This window comes from Cucumis sativus, chromosome 1 (assembly GCF_000004075.3).
Source record: "Cucumis sativus cultivar 9930 chromosome 1, Cucumber_9930_V3, whole genome shotgun sequence".
In the NCBI taxonomy this organism is placed as follows: domain Eukaryota; kingdom Viridiplantae; phylum Streptophyta; class Magnoliopsida; order Cucurbitales; family Cucurbitaceae; genus Cucumis; species Cucumis sativus.
In genome coordinates this window covers 19,034,462-19,062,231 of record NC_026655.2, presented here as the reverse complement: position 1 = coordinate 19,062,231, position 27,770 = coordinate 19,034,462, and the positions used below count along the sequence as shown (strand labels likewise).

General features: G+C 31.2%; 4 protein-coding genes across 4 annotated transcripts; 2 read left to right on the top strand and 2 right to left on the bottom strand.

The window, feature by feature from the left end:
- Positions 1–219: 219 nt before the first annotated feature.
- Positions 220–2,402, bottom strand: LOC101205358 (glutaredoxin-C4). The gene is made up of 4 exons (XM_004146296.2): positions 2,100–2,402; positions 1,887–1,960; positions 628–726; positions 220–496 (listed from the first exon to the last, which is right to left on the bottom strand). The coding sequence occupies exons 1-4, from the start codon at positions 2,261–2,263 to the stop codon at positions 420–422; spliced, it is 414 nt and encodes a 137-aa protein (XP_004146344.1). The 5' UTR covers positions 2,264–2,402; the 3' UTR covers positions 220–419.
- A 4,780-nt stretch (positions 2,403–7,182) lies between these two features.
- LOC101213370 (plant intracellular Ras-group-related LRR protein 6) lies at positions 7,183–11,299 on the top strand. The gene is made up of 3 exons (XM_004146327.3): positions 7,183–7,617; positions 8,060–8,229; positions 10,304–11,299. The coding sequence occupies exons 1-3, from the start codon at positions 7,327–7,329 to the stop codon at positions 10,980–10,982; spliced, it is 1,140 nt and encodes a 379-aa protein (XP_004146375.1). The 5' UTR covers positions 7,183–7,326; the 3' UTR covers positions 10,983–11,299.
- Positions 11,300–18,051: 6,752 nt separating this feature from the next.
- Positions 18,052–18,945, bottom strand: LOC101205114 (oligosaccharyltransferase complex subunit OSTC). Its single transcript, XM_004146295.3, has one exon. The coding sequence runs from the start codon at positions 18,928–18,930 to the stop codon at positions 18,247–18,249; it is 684 nt and encodes a 227-aa protein (XP_004146343.2). The 5' UTR covers positions 18,931–18,945; the 3' UTR covers positions 18,052–18,246.
- Positions 18,946–20,489: 1,544 nt separating this feature from the next.
- On the top strand, positions 20,490–26,240 carry LOC101204865 (nucleotide-sugar uncharacterized transporter 1). Its single transcript, XM_004146294.3, has 7 exons — positions 20,490–20,996; positions 22,038–22,189; positions 22,292–22,500; positions 22,574–22,667; positions 23,814–23,980; positions 24,084–24,254; positions 25,643–26,240. Exons 1-7 carry the CDS (start codon positions 20,921–20,923, stop codon positions 25,911–25,913), a joined length of 1,140 nt encoding a protein of 379 aa, XP_004146342.1. The 5' UTR covers positions 20,490–20,920; the 3' UTR covers positions 25,914–26,240.
- The last annotated feature ends 1,530 nt before the right edge of the window (positions 26,241–27,770 follow it).

The window sequence follows — 27,770 nt, the reverse complement described above, 5'->3', positions numbered from 1 at the left end:
AAAGTTCGTTACGTCCTTATTATCATTATTTAGGTTGAAATTTAAAAACATGCATTTTTTAATATATATATATATATACCCTAAACCATAGAAGATAAAATGTTTAATGCAAAAGTTTTTTGTAAAAGAAACTAATATAAAGATTATGTGTAAATAGTCTAGAAACGTTATAACGTTACTTTCAACTACGGGATAGGCACGCAATTAAACAAGGTTAACTAGAGGGGCAAGAATGGTTCAATCTATTGACTAGTGTTCGAAAATTTCCTTACATTAACAGCATAGTTATCACTGATTTGATATCCCTATATCAGAGACAATTTATCCTCCACTATTAAGAGTTACAATTGAACAACTAATCCAAGCAAAACATACTCCGTTGGTGTAAAGATATCTGCTTACAATTTGAAAATTTGAGTTCAAAGATCAGCTTTGTGGTCTTCCTTGATGCCTAGAAGTTTCCTCAACTCCCCACTCTCATATGCTTCGAGAGTATCTGGAATCAGGGTTTCAATGAGTTAAAACTACTTTAGAAGAAATATATATTAGTACAACAGTAAGGGTACGTTATTTGATAACGTTCTTGTTTTCTGCTTATCAAACAAGTTTAGAAGAAAAGCCAATTACCATCTGATCCACCGATGTGTTTTCCATCTATGAACACTTGAGGTACAGTCCGCCTTCCGAAGAGTACGCTAAGAGCATTTTGAAGGGAACTGCCATCATCTGTGCAATACAGATTCACATTCTAGGAATAATTAACTTTTAGGATATGAGTAATAGAACAGCATGGAGATAACACTGGATATAAACAGATATGGAAACTTGAACTAGATATATGTCCTACAGATAGTCGTTTTGCTTTATCTTTTTCTTAGAAACAATGGCTTTTCCTTGAGAAAGAAATGAAAAAAAATACAAGAGCATATAAAAACCTAAGCTTGCATAAACTCTTAAAGAAACCACTGCTTTCGTTGATAATCATTTTGCCAGGCAGTTGAGAGAATTAAGCTTTGAACCTCCATATCAACTAAAAAGAAGAATTGGAACCACAAAATACATTTGTTAAACAGTAAACCCATGGTAGCGCTTCAAGGGATAATTATTCTTTGGTATTATGTTATATCTACTAATACTTTGGGTCTGATTGCTATATTTACAATTGTCCCTTGTCTATACTTTTTCTTAGTAAATTAGATGTTTCACGTTTGAAGCACCAACTAACCAGACACACCCTTGTACACCGTTGCTCACTTTCATTGCTGCTTTCTTCCTCCTCTACCATCTCCCACTCTTTGCCTTCCCTCTCCTAACTCTCAAAAGAACACACATAAATTATAAGGAATTTCCTTCCAGAAGGACACACTGCCTAACTCATTGTTCAGGGGTGGATCTGAGTGTGTGATTCTGATTAGGTAGATTAATTTGCATCTTTTTTCATCTGAAGTACAATAACATGTGCAAGGTGGGAGGATTCAAACTTAAAACCTCTTGGTGAATGATATACTTCTATATAAGTTGAGCTATATTCAAATCAATCGAAATAATTTGAGAAGAATGGCTGATCCCGAACAAACATGTTAATTTTCAATTTGGGAATCATTTAACAGAGCATCAGGCCACAATACCTAATACATAAGAACTTCAGTTAAGAAGTCACCATTTCAAGACGCTAGAGGCAATAAAACTAAGCACAAATTCTCTAACTACTCCGTAACAATTAAATAGAACATAGTAATCTACCTAATCAAGATATAAAGAAAGGATCTCAAAGACAAGAAACAAGCACACTTAATTTCAAACAGAATAAGCCAGTGGAGTAATTGCTATTTACCACAAACAGAACAAGAAACAAAGAAAAAAAAATGGGAAGATTAGGCTAGTACCTCTTTGATCCAGCTCAACAACATGAGGAACTTTGTGCAATTCCTTGAAAACAGCTTTTGCCCTTCTACAATACCTGACATTACACAACGACAACAATTCATTCATCAATCCCCGATCTGGTTCTAATTTAAGAGCAACAATAGTTAGATCTGCACATTGGGAGTATGAACAAATCGATTAAGAGAATGAAGAAAAAGGAGAATGAAAATTACGGGCAATAAGACTTGGAGAAGATGACGATCTGATGAGAGGCGATGGTGTTCTTGATGAATGATTCTGGGGAAGATGAGGCCCCGCATAGAGACGCTATGGCTACGGCGCAGACCATAGCTGCTGATGCCGTCAAAATCTTCCTCATACTCACCGTCGCCGCCATTGATCCAAATTCCGGACAGCAAACTAACCTCTTTCCGGTCAGGTTTACGCGTTCGGCAATTAATCGCTTCGTAAATGTATTTTTTTTACTGAATATCCCTCCTTTGTATATTTATGAATATTCGAACTTCAACTTTATTTCTTTTAGTTGCAAATAAATAAATAAATATATCATTATTGTCACCAAAATATTTATTACAATCCATATTATTATTGTGTTATATTTAAAATTATTTTCAATAGTTTTATTACTTAAAATAATTATCCTAATATTTCTTTTATATTCTATGGTACGTAAAACAAATTTAATTGTACGGTAGTAATAGTAAGTAAAAAAAAAAATCATAATCTCGATATCTAACTATAAAGTTATAGGTTCAATCTATGGTGTCCACCTACCAAGTTTTCTTGCTCAAAAAATGTTGTACTGTCCCATGAGATTAATTAAGATGTGTAAGTTAATTGTTGTGCAAAAAAATTTGACCAGTTAAATTATGCTACGTCATCACATTAAATATTGTCCAATAAATAAATGGGCTTAAGCCCAAACACAATAAGCAAATGGGCTCAAGTCCAAACCCAACAAGTAAATGGACCGAAGTTCAAGCCCACCTAAAGCCCATCAAATTTCTCTGTACATAAAAACTCTTGTCATTCATTTTATCGGAGTCTTTGGTTGAAAGAATAATTAAAACTTTGAAATATTCAAACTTCTATAAGCTCTCAAGACGTATAAGATTAAACTTTTATTGGATTCCAGAAGATCGAAGTTCAAATCAACTTGTAACTACAACATCAGAGTAAATACTAGAGGTTGTGTTCATAATATTCATCAATATACAAAGTTCATAGTATTCATCAATATATAAAGTTCAATTCCACGAAATACATTTATTCGAAATCACACGTGAACACTCGTGAATATATATAAAAAAAACGTAAATAAAAAAACAGAAAAATTTATCTAAATTTTCTATTCCCATCCTTTTTAATCCAATGATTATTTATTTTAACTTCAAAATGCAGTTTATCATTTTTTTTCTTTTGCTAGACTTTTAAGCATTGATCCAAAGAGTTTGCGTATAATTTTACATGGTTGTTTGTCTAAATTAGAAGGTAAATTAGACAAAATCGAACTCAAGGTTAAAACTACAATAATTCTATAAAGTTGCAGTCAAAAGAGATGAAATCAGGAATTTAGAGTCTAAATTCATATGTAGTTCAATAGTTGATTTAAGACTAATTTTATTTTAGCACAAGTACAACTCACGCAATATTTCATTAAAGAAGTTAAGTAAGTTAATGCATGTTATTTAACTTTGTTTTATACTAATTTGTTTGTGGGTGAGCTATTTTTAAGGAGCTGAATGAATTTTGAGTGAGCTTACCCGTCACTCAATATTAAAATAAATGTTATTTTATTAAAAATAAGTGTTATCTACCGTTTGTTTTGTTTCACTACAAACAATTACCAACTTTGTGGCTAAAGCTACCGATTCTTTCTTTCAAATTTTTGGAGTAACTTTAATCACCGAATGATTAACTCTAGACCTCAAAACGTTGGAGGACCCACCTATTTATAAAGCTCATGGGTAGTGTGGATTGGACTCAGTTGGGCAAGGTCCTGATCTATACAACTTGAACATTATTGGTTTTGTCTTTGGATTTTGACTCTTGGCCAACACAAAATGACTCGTGGGCCTAAGCCCATAAAGCAAATAGGGTATAGAGTCATCTTTAAAAAAAAATATCAAAAAATGTTTAATGGAAGACAACAGTGTGTTGGTGTTAACGGCCTAACATTCCCAAACCACACTATCTAACTTCCTCTTTCACTTTCCCTATCTTATATTGGGTGAGACCTTCTGAATTTTTTATAAGATATATGTGGTAGATAACAAAACATGCAGTATTTAGATAGCATTCTTAAGTAGCAAAGGATGCATGGGAGTGTCCGGGTGTTACAAGTACCCTAAAACATTACTACTTTCTCCTCTACAATCTAAAAAAACCAAAGTCCTACTTGTCAAACTTTTTACACATTTTTTTCTCTTCAACTCTGTCACTTTTTTTCATGAATCATTCACTTTCTTCCTTTTCAAATACGAGCTTCCAATCACGAACTTGAGTTCCAAATGATATGTGATTTCATCAATCAATTATTCTCGCTTTACTTTTTGCGTTAATTCTTACTCTTCCCATGCCCCATGCTTCCTATTTTGAATTCGAGTATCAACGTTGATATGTGATTTCATTGATCATCTCGCTCCCCATCCCACCGTCGCTTCAACTCCTACTCTCTACCAAAAACCAGGCATTTCAACGTTGAGTAACTTCTTGCTCCAATTTAATATTACAAACGGCCAAGATTGTTGTTATTTTATATATATTACCTAATTGTGTGTTAAAAAATACTATTTCGTTAGTTTTCTTAAATATAAAAAAAGATATTACAATAATCATTAAAATTACATTCTCATTACATATAAAACTAAACTAAATGAAAAAGTGAATATTTATTTGACTAAATAGAAATACCAACCGACCATCCCGCCATAATTGTACGTGTGTGACCCTAAGTCATCGTATTTTTTCTTTTTCTTTTTTAGAATCAGTCTGCCACACATTTCTATCCATCCATAAAATAAACGAAGGGGAGAAATTTAGACCATACTTTAATACTCTAATTTAAATAAATTTAATTAATTAACTATGTTTAATGACGTGATATACATTTGAAGACTTGAGGGACGTGGACTACATTGTTAAATCCCAAACTTAATTAGAAGGAAATACAATGGGGCTTTATAATGAATGCATAATTAATAACAAAGATTTTATAAATATTTTGAAAGAAAATAAAAGAACTAATTAGTTGAGATTAGTCAACGATAATGATAATTATGATGGAATAAGAATTGCATAATTGGATGCCTCCTCATGTTTTCCTTTCCCCGTCATGTCCGCTTCTACAAATTATAATTATTAATCATATTTTTCACTATTATAACTCACCATTAATTTTTACGGTAATGTTTATGTTTATTATTTCTTAATCATTTTCTATGCTTATTATACTTTTTCAAACTAAAATAGTGTGTACGTCAAATATAGATTATTATTATTACATTCAAACTATTATAATTCACATGCTATAATAATCTAATTTATCATTATATATTTGTAAACACTCTTATTCTAACATGAATAATAAATACGTGTTCAAATATGAAAATGGAAGTCGGATTTTAAATAATTAGAAATGCATAAACAAACAAAAGAAAAAACACATACTAATATATGGTAATATATTGAAGACACAATATATATTAGTTTGTGTATTTCATAAAATATTAATAGTATATCGTTGAAATTGTGAATAGAGAAAAAACTATAGAATTAATTTAAATATCTAAAAAGAAATAATTTTGAATATTGAAGAAAAGGTTGAAAATTTGGAAATAAAAGAAATGATTGGTTAGGTAAAATAACGTGTACATCGATGATTTGAAAGGTATGATTCACGTAATTAAGGGAATAATTATTATTGACTTACTTATTGTTTGCCTCATAAAGTTTTTGGTTTAATTAAATTACCTATCTGGTCTTTACATTTAGGATTAGGTTGAATCTCATTTCAAACTTTGAAATTTTGTTCCCATAACATAAAATTCATTTTTAACAAATTAGTACTCAATAGATTAAATCAAATTTATTTTTAAAGTGTTGACAACCACTTAAAATAAATTAATTTAAAAGATAACGTCGTTTACAATAAACACATAATTTGTATGAAACAATATAGCCAATACTTTTAGCTATATCCTCACCAACCAACCTTCGACAATCATGTATGTCAATTGTCGTTTGCAACTTTTTTCGTGACCGTTGCCTATCAACTTTTGTTGTCATTTTTCTATGACCGTCTTTGGTTTACTTTTTTCAATTGTTTTATAGTAATCGTTACCAGCCAACTTTTGTCAGTCAATAACCACTTTTTTTTGTGATTGTCATCGTTTGACTTTCACTGACAACTGTTATCAATCTCTAATTATCATTTTATAGTGACTGTCCTCAACCACACCTTAAATCATCATCCTCGATAATCATTATTGAACTTCTATCAAGATCTCCACGAACAAATTATATATATATAATTTTTTGCTCTATTACAAATAAAACAAGTTTTCACATGAGTTTGTCATCCACTTTTTCAAAAACAATTTTTTTTTTCTAAATTCATTCCAACAAAGGGTCGAGAAACTCAACGTCACTATTCTTGAACAACTTGGAATTGGGCCTTCCTTCTTTTCGTACGGATACGATTAAAATTTCACTTTTTTTTAATCAATTTATTCAACTAAGAAAGCTTTAAAAACATAGAGATGATCACCAACTTGTAATTGTTGATTACACACCCAAATATGAGGACCAAATTGAGATTACAGCCAAATAAAAAGGACTAAATTGGTAACTCCACCTCTCCAAAAAAAGCATTCAAAGGTTATAAATTAATAATAATAACAAAAAGTATTACGAACGCATAAAAAGTGAAAAGTAAAAGAATATTTTCAATTTGAATTTTAATTAATAGAAAATAAAATAAAATAAATTAAAGGACTGAGGCAAGTGGTTTGACTTTGTCAACTTGGCCCAATAACAATATACAAATGCCTACACTATTATTCTATTCAATTCAATATAAATATTTAGAGAAATATTATTTACTCATATTTCACAAAGAAAATAATATTAATATTTTGCTATATTAGTTTTTGCTTTTAAATAAAAAAAATAAAATTAGTATTTAAATTTATTTATTTTAAGTTTGGTTTTAATTTTTTGGAAGGAAGTTTATTGTTTTTGGCATTTGACAAAACGTCAGTCACGTACCAAAGTTTCTTCCTCCGTACGTCCTTCTTCCTTCCTATTCCTCCTTTTCTTTTCCTTATTTATATTCTTCTTCTTTTTTCTTTCTTCCTTCATCCATTCACTCACCGAATAGAAACCAAACTCTTTTTCATTTTTTTTCTTTTTCCTTTTCTCTCTTTCCGGCAGAGAAAAATGATGTACGAACGCCATCATTTGCAACAACATCAACAGCAACAACAAAGATGCAGAAAGATTAATAATAATAATCTTCTTCATCAGCATCATAATACGACCACCACCACCACCATGAATATGAAGAGCTTCACAAGTAATGAACTACTGCTTGTTGATCATCATGAAGCTGACAAACCCTTTGAAATGGTCGATTTAGACTTGAGTGGTTTATCTCTCCATTCTCTCCCTAATCCCACTCTTAATCTCGCCTCTATTTCCCATCTTGATCTCTCTAACAACAATCTCCAGGTAATATTCTAAATAAATAAATGAATAAACTCTCTTTTATCTTACTGAATTATATGTTCGAATAATAATTTCGATGTTCTTTTTTATTGATAAGGACAAGCTCCGTTGAATCCTCGCTGCTCTTCTTCTAATAATGTTTGTTTGTTTTCGTCTGTTGTATCTTTCCTTTGATAGCCACACCCTCAACCTTCATCTCTTCATTAGTCAACATTTGCATTTATTTCCATCTCTCTCTCTCTCTCTCTCTCACCTTATAATTTTCTTGACTTGGGCGCTCATGTCGATGTCTTATCTCTTACTTAATGAAACGATTTTTGATTTTCGTAACCATTGAAATTGTGTGGTTAAATTGTTATACTGTCATGACTATCGTATATAGTTCTCGATCGATTGATTAAGATGTATAACGGTTGATAAATAATTTGGGTTTTCGATTTTGAAGGTGATACCGGAGTCGTTAACGGCTAGATTGTTAAACTTGGTGAGCTTTGATGTGCATTCAAATCAACTCAAAACTCTCCCAAATTCCATTGGATGCCTTTCAAAACTCAAAATTCTCAATGTTTCTGGCAATCTCATTGTCTCTCTTCCTTCCACCATTGAAAATTGCAGGTAATAGTTAAGATCACTACTCTCTTATCATAAATTTATTACTAATGTTGTTATTATTATAAGTCTACTAGATCTTTTTAATTATATAATATTAAGGTTATAATACAAAGTATGTATATAGTTTGTTATCATTAATATATATAGAAAAGTATATGATCTCACTTTTAGTTTATAATAATTTCATTGAAAAATTAAATACTCTTTTTTTTTTTAACTTTATGTTTCATTTTAATGAAAAAAGAATTGAAAAACAGCAAAGCAAAAACAGAATTATTATAAAAATGAGAAGTAAACAAAGAAAGCTTATCACCAAACCCTCAAGGTTGTATTCATTTTTGTCCAATCTACTCAATATATATATTATAATGGTGTCTTCTTTTCAACATTAATGGCTTCTCTTTTCAGTTAACTGAAACATCAGCATCAAAAACCCTAAACCAGAATTTGTTTCTTCTGATCTTCTCTTACAAAATCCACTTAAATATCTTTTTTGGCCTTTTCTTTTTCAAATATCTAATATATTTCTTTATTTTCCATTTCTACTTTGTATTTTTTAAAGATTCTGTTGATAATTCATTGATATTTTTATGCTCCTATAGTTTCTAATAAATTTTCACCCCTTCTAAAATAATCTTTATAATAACTTAGAAACATAAATTTTTTTTTTACAAAAGATATATTAAATAAAATTGGAAATGAAAAGAAAAACAAAAACAAAACCTAGGAACATTATCTATGAGCTTTAAATTCATGGCATGCCATCAAATAATGAGTATGCTAGCAAGTAAATTAAATTGCCTAAGTCACATATTTCAAGTAATTAAAGAAGTTGATTGTTTCAAAAGAGAAAATTTGATATTTATTATACATTTAAAAATTAATTAACAAATCGTAAGAACAAAGAAAATGATTTTCATTGGGTTTATGGATTTTAAAAGTATTTAATAGTTCAACTTTGGTTTGTGTCTACAAATCATTAAATAGTTCAAAATATTTGAAAATTAATTGAACTATTTTTCACACCTAATTTAAATTTTGAAAAATGGAAAACTAAAATTCAAATTGTCACCTAAACCCTAAAGCAATAAAATTTTAAAAGCACCGATAAAGTTTGGGATTAAATAAACTTACAATTAAAAATGAATTTTTTTTAAATAGTCCAATTAAGATCTATGAAACTACACAAGAATCTCTAATGACTTGTGATTTATCATTGATTAATCATTGATTGCTTGCTAAAGAGGATAACTCGTGATTGAGTCAACTAACTAAACACTAATTTTAATCCTTCTTTTTCTTCCCTATATTTTTTATATACTTTTTAGAATTTAGAATTTACATCATAATTAGTATTTTTCTTTTAGATTAAAAGATTTTTCTACAACCCATTTGAGATAAGAGTTTAATTTTGCTTGTTTTTTGCTACAAATTTATTGAAGAGAGAGATTAATAAATAATATAATATGGTGTGTTCTTGAGTGTCAAGAAATTTGTCAATATGCTTTTATGAATTTTCCATGCAATTGAATTAATTTGCATCGGTGGATGTGGGGAAAGAAAACGCCATTAATGCTAATTTTAATTCTTTTTCCAAAAAAAAAAAAAAAATATATATATATATATATATATAGTATTAATTAAAAGTGATAAAGACCAAAGAATATGTCAAGAAAAAATTCGTTGTTTTTAATTATTACGTAACTTTTCCTTATATATATATATATGAAAATTTATAGACCAATAATGATATTAATTTCCCTATTCCTTAAATTTAATATTAAAATTACATAGCTTTCTTTTGATGATTTAATGAATATATTTGAAGACTTGGTTGCCGTCCATTATACTGTATTCATTTAGTTTTAATTTTTCTTCTTATCATATATCACCAATATTGACCAATAATTTTATAACTGACATATATTCAAACGTTTTTATTTTAATTTAGAAATCCACACTTGTTGTCTAGATTTTTGTACTTCTTTTAATATAAACTTATTCGGTGGCTATATAAAAAAAGTTTATTAGTTATAAGAAATTTGTAATTAAATATGGGATGTGTACATGGTGACAGATCTTTGGAAGAGTTGAATGCCAACTTCAATCAACTAACAAGGCTTCCAGACACCATAGGGTTTGAATTGACTAATCTCAAGAAGTTATCAGTTAATTCCAACAAGCTTGCTTTTCTCCCCCACTCGCTCTCCCATTTGACGGCCTTACGGGTACTCGACTCACACCTCAACTGCCTACGGTCGCTCCCTGACGACCTCGAGAACCTCATCAACCTTCAAGTTCTCAACATAAGTCAAAATTTCCAATTCCTTCAAGCTCTTCCCTACTCGATTGGTCTTCTCATCTCTCTCGTTGAGCTTGATGTCAGCTACAACAAGATCATCTCCCTCCCAGACTCCATTGGTTGTCTCAAGAATCTCAAGAAGCTCAACGTTGAAGGCAATCCTCTCACTTCACCCCCACCTGAGGTGATCGAACAAGGCTTAGACACTGTGAGAATGTACTTAACCGATAAGATGAATGGAGTTCATAAAGACTCTCACAAGAAAAGGTCGTGGGTAGGGAAGTTGGTCAAGTATGGAACTTTCAATAGCAGAAGCAACAAACTGAGTCGAGAGGAGAAGGAGGGGTTCATCATGCCAGAGTATCGGTCGATCGATGGTCTAGCATCACCGAGGTACATGGGGATGTTCTCACCACGCCGCCTGTTCTCACCTCGACATTCATACTCAAAGTGAGAACTCAAAAATATTTCAAAGAAAATGTTCGAAAGATTATCCAAGTGAAGTGATAATTAAGTTAATAAGATGTTGTTGTATAGGTAAGTTTGGTGATAAAGAGTGTTATAGTTATAGGTACCAAAAAATAGGATTTTGAAGTAGGGAACGTGTTTAATTTTGTTTGGTAATAATGCTTATGTTTAATATATAAATGCACAATTGAAAGACAAATGTTGTATATGATCTTTTGTAAAACTTGAACTGAAAGAGTTCTCAACTGTTTGTTCCCTTTTGCCAACATCTTGATTTGTGTATGCAGATTGTTTTCTTCTTAATTAAATTGAAGAATTAAGAATTAAAGTATGATGAATAGTTGCAATATCATACTCGAATTTATTTATTTTAAATAACAATATTTTAGAATTGGAGGGGAAAAAATGACATGTCTACGTGAAAATATAATAAATTAGACATAAGAAAATAAATCAACAAATATATTAACTACTAAAAGATGTGTAAAATTAGACATAAAATGTCAAATGCACCTTTTAGGTGCACATAGTGATGAACATGGTGTGATTTGTTTCCCCAATTTTCTTCTACTTTTTCTCATCATTTGTCAATATTCAAAAGTTTGAAAATTAAACTCTATGTTGCTTTCATTGAAATAAAAACCCTACATATCATTTTCCTATCCAAACTTTCACCAAAAAAAATCACCAATTTTTTATATATATAATTAAAGTAATAATTAAATTAAGAAAAAACCCTTTTAATTAGGTAATATATTGTTTGAAAATTTTCAATTTTCTATGTTCTATATATATCCCCCAACTATTTAACAAGAGACCTTAGAAAAAAAAAAAGCAATTAATACGGAATTCATTTTAAATTAACTTGTTAAGATATTTTAATATATATTGATTCATGCTATATTTAAAAACAATCATTTTACTGATATTATTTTAATATTTTGGTGTATATATATTTTTTCAGAGATTCCAAATTTGAAACCAAGTTTTGAAAATTATGAAAAGTTAATTTTTCAAAAAGCAGTTATTTTAGAAAAGAAAAAAACAAATTCAAACAAAAGAATTTGAGAAAATCAAATCATTAACTAAGTACAACTTTTAAGAATAATAAAACGAGAAAAGAAATAGAAATATATATAGGAAGGGCCATATTTGAATTTAGATAAAATAAAGGGGGGTCAGGGAAAGAGAGAGAGATAGAAAAAACGTAACGGCGGACTTTTCCGTCAAATAAGAGCTTTGTGAAACGGTTGAGGAAGAGATAGAAAGGGTTCATATCATACTGTGGGCGAATCCAATCTCTTCCCATCTCAACTTCTAATCTAATCTTCTTTTATTTCCATTTATTTATTATTATTGTTTATTTATTTTTTTCCTTTTGTAAAAGAACATGAGGATTTGACTTTAAAAATATTCCTTCTCATACTAATTTCTTTTTCTTTAATAAAAATACAAAAATATGCATGTGTAAAACTACTTTTTTTTATTACATTATTTGTAAGATTAGGCAGATTAATTATTTGGAAATCTTTGTGAATTAATCAAGCATCCATGATTTGTTTGCAAGATGGGGGGATTTTTGTGCTTCATTTTTCAACTCCTATTTATTGTTATAAACTTGACTTATGAGAATATGAGATTACGTTGAATTAAACGTTGTTATTCTAAATTTGGAAAATGATTTATTACCATCTAAATTCAACGTTCAAACTTCAAGTGAGTTAGACAAGAGTACCTACTAAGACCGCTATTACTATTGCTCTTAATTAATTATGATGGAAAAAACCTACTAGCTTCAAGGATTTTTTCCCCCTCCATTATAGTCAACTTGTTCAAGCTTTTTTTTGTCCTGAATTAACACCAGAAAAAGAACAAAATTATTGTTCTAAAGAAGCACTTTCAATCATGAATAATATGGGTGGATCTTTTACCATCTTTAGTTTAAAAACAATATCAAACTCATCATTTGTAGGAAAAGAAAGATATTAAAATATATGTAGAACGTGGCAAAGACATGTTAAAAGAATAAGTTGTAGATCATAGTAGAAAAAGATTAAAAATATGGTAATTTTGATTTATGAATTTAAAAAGTTGGCATAAATTTTATATTATGTTGCATATAAGTTCAAATGATTGATAGTTAACTATCATTCAAAATGAATATCTCATACATCAGTTAATCGTGAAGAGCTAAATGATATCGAATTCAAAAACAATTAGATTTTGTAACGTGTATCTTGATTATGGAGTGAGTTAGGACCGTCCAAGAGAGAGAACATATCTTCTCTCCTTTGAGATTGTTAGCTGGGGCTTCTACCCTTTGACAGTTGTTGATGTTTTCTTATTTGATTAAATTAGTTCATAATATAATATCGTAATTAGAAAAATATTTTAACAATAGAATTCAAATTCCACCACGTCGGTTTTAATAGTTATCGATTGAGATAATATAAAAGAAATAAAAATGAGGTGGAATATGAATAAAATAAAAGATTGACTATATAATAAAATTGATTGGAGAAAGACAAGAGGTATTGGTGCTTATCCATGTGCTTAGAACCGTACCTATATATTGTACCAATTTCAATTAAAATTCCAATTGGTTACACCAAATCCTTTTGTTCTTTTTTTAAAAAATTTAATTCCTTTGCAATAATAAATAATAAATTAAGTTTAAATGATTGACTCTCCATGTGTATTTGAAATAATTATGGATTATATTACATCTTTTTAATTACCAAATTGTCCTTATAATTCAACTAATTCTAATTTTATCCAATTCTGTTTAGAATTTAGGGTTTGAATTCTCGAGAAGTAGTAATAGTATAAAAACAAGAAAAAAGAATGAGAAGTTATAGTTTGAGATTGGAGTAGTGATGATGAGTTCAGATTGCTTAAAACTATGGATGATAATGTCTCTTGTTAACTTTTATATTTGAATTGAAATAGACGTAATAAGATAAAATCTTATTTCTCACAATTTTGTCTAGAATGAGAATATATTTCGTGTTTTGATTTAACGTTAAAACTACATTTAAATTACTCACATAAATATAGATTAATTAGTAATTAATAAGATATAATACAATGCATATCTTTCAATGAAAATGTTATAAACTAGTTGGTTAAAATACAAAATACAAAATTGATTATGATCATCCAGCATGTGTTACATTATTGTTATCCATAACAATGTTCATAATATATGTGAGTTTTAATTTCAACAAATAAGAACTACTAAACACAATATTAATTATTGTTTAATTTTACAAATTTAGTACCATAACATTTAAAGGTTGGATAGATATTCTAATTTTGGTTGTGCTTATCTTGAGTAGAAGCCCCCAACCCAATCTGTTTAGAAAAGAGAACTCTATGTATGTGTATATATTGCAAATATAGTTTCATGAATTGTTTGTATTGTTATCGATATTCATTTAATAACTCCGATCTATCATTTAAGAGAGGTTGAATTGAATGACCTAATAACTCTTAGACTACAAATGAAAAGAAGAAGAGAAAAAAATTAGGATTTCTATGAAAATGACAGAAATGGTTGACTCTGAGAAGTTGGAAGATTAAGAAACACCAACATGATAGATTATTCTTTAAGAAGATAGAAGAGATATTAAGGATATATATATATATATAAAAGAGAAGAAGAAGAAGGTGGTTTTATTAATTGTTTGTTTTGATATGTATTACTGGGATAATACACCTCATCTTCCTCCCTCTCTTCCTGTGTATCTTTTAATATATATCAATTATGAAAGAGATATGGGTAGGAAATTCACTTGCAAATCTCGAGATTAAAAGTACATCTAAGTTCAATTACACTTTTATTATATATTGATATCAAACTTTGTATCTATACGTCATTTGTCTTTATATATAATTGTAAACAACACATGATAATCAATGCTTCTTTTTTGTGGAGAAAAAAAAAGAGTGTGTATAAAGAGTCACTACGAGAATTATTATTAGTAATTCCGGTGTGGTATATATAATGTTACCTAGAAACTCATGGTGTGGTATCACTAGACATTACGAGAACTTTGATAGTACTACTTACCTATGAGTTCTCCACTATACCTCTAGGTACTACTAGCGATCTCCACGATACTAGATTGCATAGGTTTTTTTTTTTTTTCATAATACCACTGGGGTACAAGAAGATCTACAATTTTTAATCATAAACAAAAATGATCAAAATTTCCTATTTATGCATAGTTTCAACAAAAGTTGAAACACAAAAGAACAGAGAACATTATCATGAGCTTTAAATTAACCATGGCATGACATCAAATGCATATGCCGGCAAGTAATTTAAAGAAGATGTCATTTTTTTATATAAAAAAAAATTAATTTGAGTTTAAGAATTAATTAAGAGATAAATGGAAGAAATAAACATATAGTAATAAATTAGGAAATTAAAAGAGACAAAGTTTATAAAGAAACACCAAAATCTCCAATGACTTATCACTTATCATTATATTAATCATTGATTTACTTGCAAAAGATAATGTTCCACCCTTGATTAAGTCAACTAATTACATGTCCTTTTTTTCTACCTTAATATCGATGATTAAATAAGAAATTAATATTTGAAATGAGTTTGATAGGAACCATTTAGATTAAAATATTTGATATTTTTATAACTTTCTTTGGTAATATTTTTTAATATTATAATGAGATCTACCACTGAGTTTGTAATTTTGAGACCGTTTAAGATCGTAGTAAGTATGATTTAAATATTTATTCTCATTATCCTTTTTCACTTTATTAATCGTTCTTTCTTAGAGTCTTAATTAAATTGGAAGATGTGTGATGGTATTTCATTTCTTTTTTTTTTTTGGATAAAGATGGTTGAATTGGCAACATATTATTGGACAAGTTGAATGTGAACGCCAACGTGGGTGCTCAACTCACACCTAAACTACGTTGTCCACTCCTAGATCACCTCTAGCCCAAACTCTATTGGGCAACTCAAGAAGCTAAACGAGGAAGGAAACCCTCTCGGTTCACCCTCACCCACATGATCAAGGAGTGGATAGATGCAATGAGGTTGTAGTAGAGTGATAAGATGAACGGAGTCCAAGGGTCGTAAAAGAAGAGGTCGAGGGTGGTTAAATTGGTCTAGTATGTGACTTTCAACAGCAAAGGCAATGTGATGAGCAGAGGAGATTGGAAGAAAGAGTGCTTGATCATGTTAGAGTATCAATTCTCTATCAATGGTCTCATGTTGCCAAGGCACATGGGAAGCGTTCCTTTGCTTGTAAATGCAAAGGCTGTGTGTAGGCAGAATATCTGATAACTTGAAACTTTGTGAAAGTTGAGCTGATTAGTTCTTTATGGCAACATATACATTTTATTCCTGTTGTTTACTTCTGAATACACATGAAATATTGTTTTAGAAGGTTCCAACATTTTACATTTTTTAGGCAATCCTGTCATTGTAATTATCAATAATCCAACAGAGAATATGACATTCCACCATAAACTTACATTAAAAAAAAAAGAACGCATATCTGCAGTGAATCAACGGACATTGAATTAGGAAGTAGCAAAATAATTCTCAATTTTCATGAATATAAGCTTTAATTTGTAACAATTCAATCTTTCTATTATTATACAATACGTCCTTTTAGTTTATAAGCATATTTCATCCTAGTTTATTGATCTACATTGGTAAACAATCCTATCAAATTGTACAAAAGCAATTATAATCGGAATTAAATTGTTATAAATTTTATAATGCATAGACCAAATTTGAACCAATAACAATTAAAAAAAAAAAAAGAGGAAAAGAAAACTTTGATCAACTGAACAAATCACTGAGAAAGGGAACAAACATACAACATTCATAAAGAAAATCGGTCAACAAAACATCCCTTATTAGTGAATCAAGAATCCTAGGTTCCAATTATATCTATTGTACGATGAGAGTATGAGGATGTAAACCTCCAATGACAAGAGTAAGGAGTACTGGCAATTGCACTTGGGCTAACATCCAAATTTTTAGGGAATACCATTAGGGTTCTCTGCATACCAAAACTATCTGATAGCAATGTTAAAAAATTCAAGGCTCCCACTTGAAGATGAGATCAACTCAAATGCAAGAACTAGAAATGAAAACTCAAAATGCTGCCATTTCCACTCGTAACTAATGTAACTCAACACTCTTCACTAAAACATTTGGCTGAAAGAGTGGTGCAGAAATGTAAGAAAAAGTGGTACAGAAAGAAGTATCTAAAGGAGATGAGAGATCAGTCTCCTAAATCCTAAACATGAGTTACAAAATGAGCCCTGTGAAAGGTTTTGATCATGGAACATATGCAAGTAACTTACGTTGCCAACACAATCTTCAATCAAGGACAAGATGCCATTTACATGATCAAATAACAAAAAATCATTGCTTTAAATCAATTAGGAGTTCAATTATATGGTTTAGATATCACTGATATAACAAATTCGGAAAAATATACATTAATGAAAGCAGAACAAGGCTTTAGCCAGTATACTTTTGAAAAGAATTTGTTACTCTTCATATTTTACTTGATAAAATGTATTTGACAGTCCTTTTAACTGTCATCTATAATTCTATAATGCTAATGGCAGATAATACAGGTAACAAGTCAATTACCTAAACAACAAGATCACAGCAAGCTATCATACTCCAAGGAGAAACAACATAAGCAATGCATCAAACTAGTAAAGACACGGCCTTTAAACCATCATTAGTCTAAAACGTTTGGTTCATATCCTTCAAAGAGGTCTTTGAAACACATTATCAAGGAGACAAGAATATAGATAAGAATAATTTCAGCGAAATGATAAGTTAAGCAAGCTGAGGAGGCTAGAAAGAGTCTACAGAACAAGATTTCGTCCTGGGCCTCCTGGCTTAGCATTGAAATAAGTCATATGCAGAAAAGCTCGGTTTAATGTGTTAATAATGCACGACACGTTTACATTTTCACATACTACAATATTACAAACCTGATTAATCATAGAATAGCTCAACCAAATCAAAGCAAAGTAAACAAGAGCCAAGGAAATGATTCAGACAGCAACTTACTCTTAAATAAGAAAACATAACAAAAGCCTAGTTCATTAATAATGTTATAATGTGTAACATCAAATAAGGCTTCCTACACAAGAAGATCAAAAGCTGCAAAAAAAGTTCTTTCATTCCTCGAGACAAAAGGGGTTTCAAGTAATCCGACGTAGATCCTAAAATTCTCTACTTTATATCAACGAAGGTAAGCAGGGATCTTAATGCGAATGAAAAGCATACTCATTACATATGCAAGAACAACAGAAGAAATCCCAGCAAACGCATACGAAACCTTGACGCTCTTGGCGCGATTCCGATCAAGAGCAAGGTCCATCATCACAATTCCGATTCCACCCAGTACGAACATGAACCCAGAGGAGAGCCCCTCGATGATGTACTGGCCATTGACGCGACCCGGAAGAAAAACCACGGGTCGGACGGATCCGGTCGCCGGGTCTTGAGTGGATCCAATGCCGGGAGGCTCGACGATTACATCGTAGACGAAACCGGAGACGACCATGAAATAAGTGAGGAGGACAAGGGCGTAGACGGTCATTGGAGAAGGGAGGGTAAAGGTTGGAAGCTTGAGGCGGAGGCGCGGAGGACGTAGGAAGGAAAATGGGAGAATACGGAGGATATGGAAGATGGGGTCGACGGAGGAGATGGGAGAATCCGCCGATCCGGCGGAGGAAGAGATCTGAGCGGAGGATTCGGATTTAGGAGGCATTTCTATCGGCCGGAGTGGATTCAGAGATCCTCCGCTGTGGAATTTGGTGGTGTGCGATTTTGGTTGGGGTTTCTTCTTCTTCTTCTTCAACTGCGAGTATGGGAAATATTTGTTGAAATTTGGCCCTTTTTTCCATAATTGTAGAAATAGCATAATCGTAGACGATCCTTTTTTTTATATATATATAAATTAATTTGATAAATATCACTTTTTATAAACTAATTTTATAAAAATATATTTATTTTTCAGAAATCAAAATGGTTATAAAACCAAAATAGAATGAAAATTTTTCAAATCCTCAATATTATCGGTGTACAAATATCACCGTCATTTACCTAATTTATATTAGGTATATCACTAATAAAAAAAAATATTTTCAATTAGTATGATTGTCTTATGAAGTAATTAATATTTCACTAAAGTCAATGGCATCGTTGATACATGGATGTAATCGATAAACTGAGATAATTGGTATCTATCATTTCTATACACTTTCCTCGCTCAAACACTAAAATAAACTAAAACAAATTACTCACTTGGAGGCAAAAACATATAAATTGCAACCAACTAATATTTTTTACCACGTACCCTACTTTAAAATGTTGGTCTTGATTGCAAATTAATAATATCTCTTCATCTTATTATTATTACATGTATATAAAAAAATTTCGTATTGGTTTAGCTATGTTCGCGTTAAGGTCACATAATTTTACTTTTTAAATACATAAACATCATCATCATTATCATAAGTATGATCAATGATAGAAGGATTCAAACAATAGACCTTGTGGTTATTAATAAACCAATTGTGCTATGTTTGGTTTGACAATTTATAACTACTGCCATTATTATTTTGCACAAAATGCATTGACAAAAATCATATAAAAAATATGCTAGTCGTAGTAAACAACACTTTTATGATAAATAATTAAGTATGCAACCAAATTTTTTAAATATTAAAAAAATGTCTTTTATCCTTTATAGACTTTTACTTAGGATAGATTTTGATATATATTGGAAAGGACATGCAATCAATTCAAGATTTACCAAAACTTAAGTTACACGTCAGATTTTCAATTAAGAAAAGCTACACGTCAGATTTGTTAGCAAGTTTTAGTAATTAATTAATGCTTCTATCCAACATTTTGAAACAACTCAACAAATTCATTTATTTAGGCAATGTTTAATCATATTAAACTAAAATTCCACACACACCAATCAATAATTAATCACAACATCCAAATTATTAAAATTTCTCTCACTAATTAATAATTTAAAATGTGCCAACCTCCCAATATCTCAAGTGTTTCTTTAATTTGTTGAATATATGAATCTATTAAAATAAAATAAAAAATTGTAACTAAAACTAGATTAAAAGTAAAAAAAAAGACATTTAAAAAGCACTTATTTTAAAGTCTATCCAACATGTAGGGAGTCTAAGAGAGAATGTTTTCTTAAACTTTCGATAAACAGGTAAGTGAATATAAAACCTTTCGACAGCCTATCTATTTTGAGATGGTAACTAACGTCTTTATTTGCTAAACTTGAGTCATATTAACCTTTATTTATTATAAAATGATCTTTGTGTAATTATACTCCAAAATGTGGGAGATAAAAAAGAGAAATTAAGCATATTGATGCAATATTTTATTTTCTTAGGTGGAAAATAATATAGGAAATAAATGCATAGGAAATAAAGAAAAGGTTGGAAGTTTGAAAGAAGGTGTGGGCTATGAAGAACTATCCGGCGATAGCGAAACGAAAGGCGAAGGCGCGTGAATTTCTCCGTCTCTTTCTCAGACAACTGCTTCCAATTTCCGCCATTAACGCTCTTCTCTTTCCCCACGTGTCTCTTCTTCTTCTTCTTCTCTTTCTCTTTCTCTTTCTCTTTCACTTTCACTTTCACTTTCACTCACTCTTTCATTCACTTCACTGGTTTTTTCCCCTTTTTCCCAATTCCTCCTTTTCGCTTCTTTGTTTTCATCTATTCTTTGTCATCATACACATTCCAACTCCATTTCAAAAACACCCCATTACCCATCTTCTTAAAACTCACCCAATTCCCATCTCCACCCTTCACATGCCTCTTCATACCCCTCATTGAGATTCACTAAGCTGCAGCCGCCTATTGGGTATTTTCGTGATGTTCATCAAATTTTTATTCAAAAAGGATGTCCGCAAGATTCTCAAGCGCAAAGATAGCGATGCCGGCCAAAGGGGTACTTTATCTCTTTATCTTTTATTTTTTGAATTTTTATAGTTTTGCGAATTTCTATCCTTATTTTTCGGAATTTTGCTTATCAACTGCTTGTTTGATAGAGTAGAGCGCTTTAAATCAATGTAGAAAGCCCCCAATTGGGAAAGCTTTTGCTTTTTATAGAAGTGTAACCACTTCTCAAATTAAGTGCTCTCCCTCTCTTTTTCTATCGCGATGAAGGGCGTTGCGTCTTTGATCAGACTGGCTAGGGGCTTTGGTATTCCGTTACTGTACTAAAATGCATTTAGTGACCCTTGGTTTTTTTTATTGGCATTGTGCTAATTCGTTTGTAGTGAATCAGATCTGGACTTTTCTTAGCCATTTTGGTTTTGTGTACACGGGAGCTGCTATGTTAGGGTCTAGTGCTCTGTTTTTTGATTTTTAACAAAGTGGAAGTATTAAACTGGTTGTTCACTTTGAAAACTTCCTCCTGATTATTTATTGATCTCCACGATCATTGTGTTTTGCATGTGCCAAGATAATGGGTGTCGAACTTTTGTATTCTACAGAACGAATGAAAGATCCTCATATTGTTGTGTTTCAACCTTCTATTGTTTCCTTATACTTGGTTCAGTTTATGTCATTCAAAGTTGCTTTAGGGTATGTTTGAGAGTGATTGTTCAAAACGCTTGCGCTGTTTGAAATTACTCCCAAACATGCTTTTAGTCTTTCAAAGTTGGTATGATTGAAGGCACGCTTGGAAGAGAGTTTGAATATGATTAAAAACTGATTTTAACAATTTTGGAATCACTCTCAACCATGCCCTTAGTAGTAGTGTTTTGATAGATTACTTTGTCCTACAACTGTTCGTTCCTTGGAAAATTCTTGTGATGGAATTGGTTTTTACTGGTAATAGTTGATTTTAGGAAGTCAATTATTTTGTAGTATAGTATAGTATAAGATGTAATCAGTCGTTTATTACTAAATGAAGGTTCTTCAATCATGAAATCTTCTTCAAGTATTACTTTCCAACTTACATTATTGGTCAAATTTGTAATATCAGGAAGATCTCTGGAGGATTTGCGTGGATCATTATTTAGCAAATTTCGCTCACCTGAAGGTGCCAAGCGTCAGCAGCAACGTTCCTTTGGTCCTGCTGTTGCTCTTACATTCAATTTCTTCGTTGCAGTCAGTATTATTTTCATGAATAAATTGGTTGGTATTCCAATGCCTATCTAATTTCAATATTTTATTTTTACCTTTAAACTGCACTGGTGGTAACTCTGGTGGTTTTTTTCTTCGTCCGTGTTGTTTCAGGTGCTTAAAACTGTCGGCTTTAAATTCCCTATATTTCTCAGTTTTATTCACTATTTCATTAGCTGGATATTGATGGCTATTTTCAACTTTTTCTCTATTCTTCCTGCATCTCCTCTATCCAAGACTACCCGTTCATCTACTCTACTTACACTTGGTTTAGTTATGTCCCTATCTACAGGGCTTGCCAACGTGAGCTTGAAGTATAATAGGTGAGAGTCTACAATCCTCTTTTCCTTAATATATTGTTTCCTGACATTCTGACTGCTAATATCAATTCTCCAGTGTGGGCTTTTATCAGATGGCAAAGATTGCTGTAACTCCGTCAATTGTACTAGCTGAATTTATATTATATGGAAAAAAAGTTTCTTTCTTGAAGGTAAAACAACATCCTTTTACATATTAAGTACATTTTTTAGACATACTGACTCTCGTGGTAGCTGTCACGACTTACCTATTGGCTATTACAGTATCATAAACTGTAGAAAAGAAATTTCAGTCATACCTTGATCGTTTGTTTTGTCAACTCTTTCAGAAACAAATTTTACAAAGATATCAAAAAATGACTAAGAAAGTGGTTACTTTTCATTGGTGAGATGTCTAATGTGCTGTAGTTGATTAAATTTGAGATTAGCTGAGAGGTGATAGAAATATATTTTTGAAGTATTGTGCTTGAGAAGCTGCATTAGAAATTTTGTCTAGCATTTTTATTAATGAGAACATTTTAAATGAGTGGATGAAGGAAAGATGCATATTACATTTTAAATATCCATGTCTTGCTGGGTCATTGGCATTTAATCAAACCCTGACAAACCCATCTCGTCATGGGCTGGGAGGGGACTTTGTAATAGGGAAAGGTCTAGGAACCAATGGCTTTGCATTCCAGTTGCATATAATTTTTCAATTAAACTGCAATTCAAATGCAAAGGGTGCAGTTGAGGTTGGTATTAGATGTGAAGTGATATAACATTGTTATGGCATTGATCTTCCCATGGCGATAAGGTAGTCTTCTGCATGCTATGGGTGGCACACTAAAGAATTCATTTAAATTAAATGGATTGAGGTCAAGCTCTTTAACATAAAATGTAAATATATGCAATAGGTTATTTGTCCAAATTTCGAGGCTTTTAGAATTGCCACTTTAGTTTTGTGGACTTCTGAAGAAAAGAGCGCTTAATATTAGCAGAGAGAATTATACATTATTGTTTGCGAAGGCTTGGAAGGTGTATAACAGGAGTAAAATTAAGATGAGAACAACTCTGAAATAATGTGCCAGACACCTTCCTTAAGCATCCTTCCCCATTCAATTTACTGACAAGAGATAACTTTGAAGGGTTTTTCCTTTACCCTTGCAGTTTAACAGCTCCGGAGTCCAAAATGTTTGTCTGGTGTAGTCATTCTTGTAGCTTCTGATGTATTGAGTATTGTGTTTTTTTTGGAGTGATAGTGCTCAATGGTTTATGTTATGCATTAATATACAATTAGCCTTCATCCAGAATTCTGATAAATTTTTTCTGTTGCCAAGGTCCTAGCACTTTTGGTGGTATCTATAGGTGTTGCTGTAGCTACGGTGACTGATCTACAGTTTGATCTCTTTGGGGCTTGTATTGCATTGGCATGGATCATTCCTAGTGCAGTTAATAAGATTCTTTGGTCCAGTCTACAACAGCAGGAGAATTGGACTGCATTGGCGTATGTCAAATACCCCATTAAGCATTTTATCATTTATCTTCTTATCTTTTTCATGTTGCATACCGTCAAGGGATTGAATCTGAACTTGAAACTTTTTTCATAGGTTGATGTGGAAGACAACACCTGTTACATTGTGCGGTTTTATTGCTCTGATACCTTTCTTAGACCCGCCTGGTGTTTTATCTTTCAATTGGAGCTATGATAATACACTTGCTATTCTTCTGTCAGCAATTCTGGGTTTCTTGCTTCAGTGGTCTGGTGCCTTAGCACTCGGGTACGTGAAATCCCACAACTATTCTCAGTTTTTCATCTAGCAACATATTTGGTCTTAATATATTCTGACATTTTTTTTCACCGTTATGCGTTATCTATGATATTAGATGCACTGTATGTGATAAGGGGCAAAAGAGTGTTAGATATGCAGTTTCAAATTTTATCTTGTCCTGTAACCTAATCGGCAATGTGTAATTTAAGAAGCATTTCCTTCTGGATTCCAGTGAACTTTGATTATGATCGTTAAGCTTGTTAATTGTAAATCATCGGATACTTATGGGGAATTTAAAGCTCTGTGATGGTTTTTGGTTTCTTACCTATGTGTCACTCAAAGAAACCAAGGGAAGTTGTTTCGTTGGTTTTCTTCTACCCCTTGTTTCTTACTATACACATCCTAACTGTACCACCATAAGGCTAGTAAAATGTTGTGTTTAGGTAGAAAGTTATGTCAGCCATGCCTTGTTGTAGGCTATTCTCCACACTGTTTTCAGTGAGAAATAAAATATCATGGATGGAATTAAATATAGAGGGTAATATATTGTAATATCAAGAGAAGTTACAATATACCTATAACATTTTGAAGATGGTCGATCTCTTTCTCTCTCAAAGTCTTACAATGGGAACTCTGACCATAATGATCCACCATCTTTAAGTCCACAACTCTTCCCATTTATAATCAATTAAACCCTAACTAATTACTCTTACGAGTTACACCCATAACACTGTTCTATTAATATTACTAATGTATATCCTAACTAGGACTTGCACACATCATAGATCGATTTCCATGATTTTGAGGTTAACTATTTTCAGATTACCTAAGTTGCCCTTGTGATCTTTTATTGTGCTGAAAATTTTCTGTGAGATGAGGTTAGTTTGTTTGTCGTGTATGTATGTGAATTTGGATAATTTTTCCATATGTTTGGAATTATCAAAATATGAATGTTAATTGATTTGAAAGGATTGATACTCCAAGGTGAACTACTGGTTATATGGTGAACTTTAAAATTTTATTTTTATGTTATTTCATATCTTCTTCTTGGAAAATCTGTCTTTTCGTTGGTGCTTGCCATGTGATGGAAATATATTATTGACCCGATTGGTATAGCAGGCGAGTGGAATCATGCAGAAGCACCTAAATATTTATTCTCTGGATTTTCATCCATTTTGTCCAACTGCCTAGCATGAATTTGTTGAATGTTTAAGTATGTTGTTTATGGTCCAACCTTTTTCAACTAAAAGCTTAATTTGATGCATTGGAAATTTGTTTCTTACAGTTCATTTTTATTCTAAAACGATGGGATTTAAGGATACTAGCCTGATTACCCCAAATTTCAGTACTTTGAGGTATATATGATCTGCTTTTAATTTTTAGTTTTCATTCTACAGGGCTACCTCTGCTGTCAGCCATGTTGTACTCGGACAGTTCAAAACGTGCGTCATTCTTCTTGGGAACTACTATCTGTTCAATGCTGATCCTGGCAAAACTAGTATATGTGGTGCTTTCACAGCTATAATGGGCATGTCTTTTTATACATACCTTAACTTGAGACAGCAACAACTCAAAACATCTAAACAAGCTTCCAATTTTCCGAAATCTAAGCTCGGCAAGGAAAATGGAAGCCCTCATGACGAGAAGTTAGGGGAGGAGTCTGTTTGAGCTGGGAAATGAGCAATTTTATTGGCATGAAGTTAAGGATATCAGTCAATACTTCGCAGGCGTTTCATTGATTCGTTTTTAGCTAACTCTTTCATTTTTATGCTGTTAGAGATTAGGGATATATGCATGTTAATATGAGTACACTGCTTAATTTTTGGCTTCTTAGTAATTTGTTAGTCAGGATCTGGAAAGCAATTCTCTGCTTCATAATCTTTTATTCTCTTGCAATTTTTTTCCCTGACTTGTAGAGTCCTTAAACTATTAACTATACAATGTAGAAATGAAATATATATTGAAGAAGCAATTGCATTTTGCTTCATTCTTCAATTTTGATGTTCTAGCAACTCGTCTTGGCTTTGAGGTGCTGTGAACTATTGGTCATTGCCTATTACTCTTAGTTGATTGACTTGCCTTCAATGTGTAATGATTAGAAGCATTCAATTGGTAATAATTACTGAACATGTTTTGCTAAATAAAGCATTGGAATGTATAAGTTGAAGAAGATGAAATCTTCCCAAAAAAGATTCTTCCTCTGGTCAAGCTTTAGAAGAAACTTAAGAACACTCCCTGGCCCCTCTATGTATTGCCTTTGCTTGAAAGATAAAAAGTTTCTAAACCACTTGTTTCTTGTTTAGTATGCTTCTTCTTTTGATTCCTTTTGGCCTGTTTAACTTACAAACTCTATGAACACCTTCGAATCTGATTCCTTTAGGCTGTTTTTGCTGGTATTAGAATGCATTGAATATGTTATTTGTTTCTCTAAACGACTCATTTTTTGTTTGTATTTGATGTTCGAATTCTTAACACGTGGGTTGGAATATACAATGTTGTTTCTCTAATACTGGTTGAGAAATGATGAGATGAAAGTGAAAGCAATGATGAATGATGATTATGGAGAAAATGACAGAGAACAGTGAATAGAAACAGTAAATCCTAAGGGAAAAAAAATGAGAAAAATACAACAAAAGAATATGCTGAAGAAGTGAAGGGCCCAATTGTTGAAGGGAAATCTGTGGAAGTACAAATCCTATTTGGTTTTGAATCAAATAGAGAAAAAGCAGAGCACATGGGGCAGATGGGTGTCGGTATTGATGTTTACACTCTTTCCTTTTCTTTTTAAAAAGATTTGATGTCTTCTTCTTGTTTCAAACCCTTTATTTATTTTTTTTCTTTTCTTTTCTAAAATAATACATCCAATAGAATGATGACTTTATATAAATTCAATTGACTTTTCTTTTTTCAATTCTAATTTCAAACCCGTTTGGATGATCCTATATTTTAACGGGTTGAATTATAGTGAAGCTAACATTGAACCTCTATTGTTTCTTTTGAATGGTGATACCATGATTCAATTTCATAATTTTTTTATCTTTAATTTCAATTTATCGGAAGAGTTTTTTTGGGTAAGGTTTTACCTTCTCCTAGAAAGTATTTTGAATTATTAATCATTCTTTTTAGAGTTTGAATAACAAATTTCTTCATTTCATTTGGAGAATATTTTAATTTTAAAAGTTAGAATTGAGATCTTACCATTTAATAAAATCACTTAAATAATCCAAGAATTAAATTATAAAATATAATAATTATTAAATACAAGGATGAATTGAGTTTTAATTATAAACCATATAAGGACTATTTTTTTTTCAATCCATCAAATCTGAATTTAATATTTTTCTTTTTTTTCAAAAAAGTTCTTAGAACTAGTTTTGGTCTTTGAAATTTTCTTACGATTTGTAAATCGTGGAATCAAAATAAAGAGGGAGAATGTTTATAAACCTATTTTTTCAAAAAGAACCAAGATATTTATAAATATATTTTATCAAAGAAAAATGGTAAAAAATACCACGAAAAAATATT